This window comes from Alosa alosa, unplaced genomic scaffold, assembly GCF_017589495.1.
Source record: "Alosa alosa isolate M-15738 ecotype Scorff River unplaced genomic scaffold, AALO_Geno_1.1 AALO_1.0_unplaced_418, whole genome shotgun sequence".
Classification (NCBI taxonomy): Eukaryota; Metazoa; Chordata; class Actinopteri; order Clupeiformes; family Clupeidae; genus Alosa; species Alosa alosa.
Genome location: NW_025962564.1, coordinates 5,001 through 11,396, shown reverse-complemented (window position 1 = coordinate 11,396; position 6,396 = coordinate 5,001). Strand labels below are relative to the sequence as shown.

At 40.6% G+C, this 6,396-nt stretch overlaps 1 protein-coding gene and 1 long non-coding RNA gene across 3 annotated transcripts; one reads left to right on the top strand and one right to left on the bottom strand.

The window, feature by feature from the left end:
• Positions 1-1,755: 1,755 nt before the first annotated feature.
• On the top strand, positions 1,756-2,147 carry LOC125290354. 2 transcript variants are annotated; one of them, XR_007192790.1, is made up of 2 exons: positions 1,756-1,975; positions 2,103-2,147. It is a non-coding gene; the product is annotated as an uncharacterized LOC125290354 (long non-coding RNA). The 2 variants fall into 2 exon arrangements; XR_007192789.1 differs by having other exon boundaries at positions 2,100-2,147.
• Positions 2,148-3,229: 1,082 nt separating this feature from the next.
• Positions 3,230-4,516, bottom strand: LOC125290353 (stonustoxin subunit beta-like). The gene is made up of 2 exons (XM_048237173.1): positions 3,899-4,516; positions 3,230-3,539 (listed from the first exon to the last, which is right to left on the bottom strand). Exon 1 carries the CDS (start codon positions 4,503-4,505, stop codon positions 3,915-3,917), a length of 591 nt encoding a protein of 196 aa, XP_048093130.1. The 5' UTR covers positions 4,506-4,516; the 3' UTR covers positions 3,230-3,539; positions 3,899-3,914.
• Between the last annotated feature and the right edge of the window lie 1,880 nt (positions 4,517-6,396).

Genomic DNA, 6,396 nt, shown 5'->3' with positions numbered 1-6,396 from the left:
CTTTGAGCAATTGTCAACATGTTAGATACTAATACTTTTAAATGTGACCATTTTTGAACACTTAATAAATCTTTCTTGAAGGATCATAAAACCAAGCATACATTTTCTATCTTGCATCCTATAACACCCAAACTATCCATCAGCTGTTCAGTGAAATATTAAACAGATTTCTTTTTTAAAAAAAAAAAAAAAATATATATATATATATTTCTGTTATATGTGCTAGCTGCATTATGTGCAACATTTGTGACTTATTTGTCATTTTTATCAACACAAAGTACTGGCAGTCTGATGTAGTAGTCACTACCGAAACACCACCGTCACTACCGAACATGTGCTGTCACTATCGAACATGTGCTGTCACAACCTAAAACATGGGATGTTTTGTTAAAAAAGAGTATATCTAATCATCTGACAAGATAACAAGGTGGTGTTTGGTTAAATATATATTTATAGTAATACATCCTTAAATTTGAAAACGGTATGATCAACTTTATGCGTTTTACAAAAGAAATGTTGTTTTAAAATGCAATTAATCCCATAAATGACCTTTATTTTGTGTTAAAAAATATTATTGTTAACAGTTGAATCATGGAAATGCTTTAAGAAAATTCTAAAAATATATTTAGAAGGTATATGTAAAGAAATTCCTAATAGATTATCATAAAACTTCTTATTTTGTTAATTGTTATTGTGTTTCGGTAGTGACACATTTTGGGAGAAGGAAAACATTCCAAAACTGTATAAAAAAGACAATATGAAATTAAAATGTCCAATTATTAGAAATGTGTACCTTAGATGTTATACAATTCATGTGAATTAAAGTTTTGGGGAAAAAAAGACACTTTTTCAAAATGTTTCAACCTCTGAATTTGCACGAATTCGGTAGAATGGCCCATATATATATATATATATATATATATATATATATATATATAGTGCTGTTGGCAGTGCAAAGTCATAGGTGAAACAGTGTAGGAGTAATGTAAACAGGTAAGCAGTGCAATACAGTCAATGTAAACAGGTAAACAGTGCAGTAGTAAAAAGTAAACAGGTAAACTAGTAACAGCTAAAGAGCAAATGCTAGACAGGAGGTGAAGTTTTGTTCAGCAGTGCTACAGCCTCTGGAAAGAAGCTGTACCTGAGCCTGCTGGTGCGGGAGCACAGGCTCCTGTATCGCCTGCCAGATGGGAGTCGACTGAAAAGAGCACGGAAACAGGTGGTCTGGTGTATCTTACCCTGGTTGCTGCATGAGGTAGCACTGTTCCCCATCAGAACTGTATTTGATCTCCTTCTGTGAACTGTCTGTGTGTTTGCAGCTCTGGGCCCAGAGGAAGGAGGTAAAAGGGACTTGGTAAGTAGCGTTAAGAGAACTCAGGCCATCTGGACTGGAAAAGCTCAAACAATATCAGTTATCCATCCCTGGCTACTTCACCACCTCTACCTGTGAAGTCAAAAACCTTAGTGTCACAATTGATTCTACAGTTTCCTTTGACTCTCACATCAAATACATCACTCAAAGCCCAACATAATCTTGCACCCTCTTATCTTTCAAGCCTCCTGACCCCTTACCTACCTACCCGCACCTTCCACGCTCCACTGATGCCCACCTCCTATCCACCCCACTGCACATCTCCATTCCATGGGTGACAGGGCTTTTAAGCGTGGCTGGCCCCAAACTCTGGAACTCCCTTCCACTCCCACAAACTCTGTGAATAATTAATCTAAATCAATCACATGCATCCATTTTTTGCTATGAACATATCTTTAAAACAATTTTTGTCAGATGAGTGAATCAATGAAGAGCCAAACCATCTTTATAAACTTTAAAGTTCAACTTCTCTCTTTTATGATCATTTTCCCTTTGGCTCAGGCATCAGTAGTTCCTGGTGTCAGATTTTTAGTATGATGCAAATGACTGAAGCTACAAATCACTGTCAATGGCATGTGCAGAGTAAGCTACCCTAACACCAAGGTAATGTGTGGTATACCCCCATGATTTATCCTTTTATGGCCATTCAAACATGTTGTTTCTGCTAAATGTAATGTTGTAGATTTTTGTTCACGTAATTATTAGGTTGTTTCCTTTTTCTATCCAGTAGGTGGCAGTCAAAGATAAGAAAACGCAGGGCTCTAAGAAAACGAGACAAAAAAGCAGCATAGCCTACAAGTGCGAATCGAAATGCAATGTGTGAAGTTATTGGAATGGAGATAAATGTAACCACCTTCAACATACTTTTGAAGACATTTTGTTTCAAGTGTGCAACACATGTACTCAATTTAGTAAGGGAGTTTGTCGGTTAGTTAGTTAGTCAGTCATAGGGTAGGCCTATAGGCTAAGCAAACAATAGGCTACGTTAGCAAAGTAACTTTAACAAGGGTGGCGGCTAGCATTATTATCATCAAGAGGTGTGCTAACTTGTAGGCCTACCTCCAGATTGCTTTGCATTGAGGTGATACCAGAGCCAGGCTACCTATTAAACATTCTCTGGTGATACTTCAGACTTGACGAACTCCCATGGTAGGCAACGGGAATTCCTTACTGCAAAATAGTAGATTGATGCTCCTGTCAACAGGACTAGTCTGGGCGTTCTTTTTTTAAAACGTAGGCTAAACGTTTCATTCAAAGCAGCTTTCTCGTCTGCGTCCTTCAGTCACTATAGCCACACTGCACTGTGTCAAATGTCACCACGAAATGATTAAGCAGCTTTATTTTCTTTAATGCCTTAATATTTCTGTAATTAATTAATCAAAGTCAATGTGTTTTTGACAGCCCTAGTTATTATACTACTGCAATACACTAATCTGGTACAGTGTTGCACTGAATAGATGATCTTGGTGGTCAATGCATGAAATGTCCAACTACGGAAAAAGGAAGTTTGAAAAAAAAAAACAAAAAATAAAAAAAAATCACATATATTCTGTTTTGTTATAGCATAGAAACAATTAAACAAATCAACTGACAACAGGTTCATCACATCTCCTTTCAGAATCTTTATTCAGACATTTAAAAGTCAGAAACACATTTTATTTACATATTTTAAGTCAGAAAAACAAGCATTTTTTTTTTGCTATGTCAACACATACTGTATAGAACCACTGACACCTCAGATCAGCAAATAACTTTTTCAAAGAAATTCAGCAAATAACTAAACTTTACGGAGAACAGAATACATCATATTGTTGTTGTTGAAAACATTCTCATAATCCACACATTCATTTTTCAGGAGAAGAGCATAATATAAAGAAAGCAATATCAGCATTTGTTTAGTTTCATCAGAACAGTAATTATATAACTGAATATACTGTACATATATACATACATACATACATACATACATTACATGTATGAACAGGAGTGTGTGTGACTGGAGTTCCTGCAGTTCTTTATACAGTCTATGGGCCAAAGCTGGAACTATTGCCATAGCAACAAGCCCTGCTCAACTGCCAGGGCCACAGAACAAACATCACAATGGATGTTGCTACGGTTACGTGGTTACTGTGGAATGTTGGAGTGTCTTGACTTGATGAATTTAAGTCTGAATTTTGGCAGTTTGTAATAAAAACAGTGTTAAACAAACCACACACACACACACACACACACACACACACACACACAGAGAAAAAGAGAGACAGTGTTAAACAAACCACATACACACACACACATACACATACACATACAACTTCAAAAGAAAAAAATCAAAAATAATGTAATGCCCTCTTACTAAAGTTGTTTGTAAAAAGAGCTTCTTGTGCCTACAAGCCTGTATTACATTACAGTGTCATACAAACCACACACACACAGACACACACACACAGACACACACACATAGTAGAGAGAGAGAGAGAGAGAGAGAGAGAGAGAGAGAGAGAGAAAGGGAGAAAAGGGTGGATGTACCTGTTGGAGGACGAGCTCATGTGATCTTGCGCAGGGACACTGAGGAGCCAGGATAAACATAAAACCCTGGATAGAGGGGCTCAGTGAATGTGGAGTGGAACGTGTGCAGGTGGGTGAGTGTGTCAGTGGAGATGCTGTAGAAGGACAGAGTGCCGGACGGCCAGTCCAGGTAAACTCCTACTGTTCTGGAGCCGGAGGAGGGGGCAGGTATGATAGTGTGTTTATTATTGTGGCAGGCAGAGTATCTGTGATGAGAGCAGTACAGACTCCAGGACTTGACATTCCGTCCCATTATGACGTCATCACTGACCCCTTTCCTCTCGATGCTTTTATAGGCCACAGATATATCAGCTCCACCACCAACACTCCACTCAGTCTCCCAGTAGCAGCGTCCAGTCAGACCCTCTCTACACAACACCTGAAGATAGTATGTGGAGTCAAATCTCTCTGGGTGTTCAGGATACGGCTGCTGCTTATCCACATGTGTCACCTTTCTGTTCTCCTCAGAGAGAGAGAGTTTTCTGCTTGCTGTGTTGGGGTCCAGTGTGAGATCACAGACATCTGCAGACAAGAGAGGAGGAGAGAACATGAGAACACACACACACATACAGAGATAACATGAGAACACACACACACCATGTCAACACAAACAAACAAACAAACACACACACACACAGTCAATGTCAATACAAACACACGCCCACATACCTTAACAACACACACACACACACATACAGAGAGAACATTCTCATCAGAATATGGGGAACACACACACACATATGCAGACAAGAGGAGTGGGTGGCATGGAACACACACTCCTACTCAATCTACCACACACACACACACAATCACACACACACACACACTCCTACAATCTACAACACACACACACACACACACACACACACACACACACACCCTACTCAATCTACCAACACACACACAAACACACACACACACCTACTCAATCTACCCACACACACACACAATCACACACACACACCTACTCAATCTACCAACCACACACACACACACACACACACACACACACCTACTCAATCTACCCACACACACACACACACACACACACACCTACTCAATCTACCAACACACACACACACACACACACTCCTACTCAATCTACCAACACACACACCTACTCAATCTACCCACACACACACACACACACACAACACACACACACACACACACACACACACACACATTACTCAATCTACCAACACACACACACACACACACACACACAATTTACCAACACACACACCTACTCAATCTACCAACACACACACACACACACACACACACAATCTACCACACACACACACACACACACACAAACCAAATCAATCTACCAACACACACACCTACTCAATCTACCAACACACACACACACACACACACTTACCAACAATCTACCAACACACACACACACACACACACACACACTCCCTACTCAATCTACCAAACACACACACACACACACACTCCTACTCAATCTACCAACACACACACACACACTCCTACTCAATCTACCAACACACACACACACACACACACACACCACACACTCCTACCCAATCTACCAAGACACACACACACACACTCTTACTCAATCTACCAACTCACACACAAACACACTCCTATTCAATCTACTAACACACACACACACACACACACACACACACACACACACACACTCCTACTCAATCTACCAACACACACACACACACACTCTTACTCAATCTACCAACACACACACACACACTCAATCTACCAACACACACACACACCTACTAAATCTATCAACTCACACACAGGCACACACTTAGACATACACACACACTCTTACTCAATATACCAACACACACACACACACACACACCTACTCAATCTACCAACTCACACACAGGCACACACACACACACACAGTGCAGTCAGAATTTTCCCGGTGGATTTTAGTGCCCCACTCCGCCCCTGTTCTAAAGAATGCCTTTCGCAGTCAATTTACATCTGTGTGTGGACTTGTTGCTCACTATTGTCTTAGCTGGCTATGGCCATGAGTTCCCGGCCCCCTGCCAAGCAACTTCTGTGCTCTCATCTCTTTCCTCCATACAGTGGACACTTGATGGTCATTTCTGAAAACCTCTGTAAATGTACGCTGTGAATGTAACATATCCGTGTTTGGTCTTAAATTTAATGTATCTGTGCATAGTTGTAGACTAAGAACTACACTATAGTCTATAGGGATGAGATTTACCTACTGTAGGCCACACCCACTGCTCTCAGATAACAGAGGCCCTGTGATTCGGGGGTGGCCTACAGGTGAATGATAAGAGGAGTTGCTTCTCGTTTTTGCTCTTCTCTGTTGCTACGGGGGGCAAGTGGACTCCTCTCTTCTCTCCTTGTGCTGACCCCCAGCGTCTCACTCACACACACACACACACACACACACACACACGTATTCCTACAAGCATATC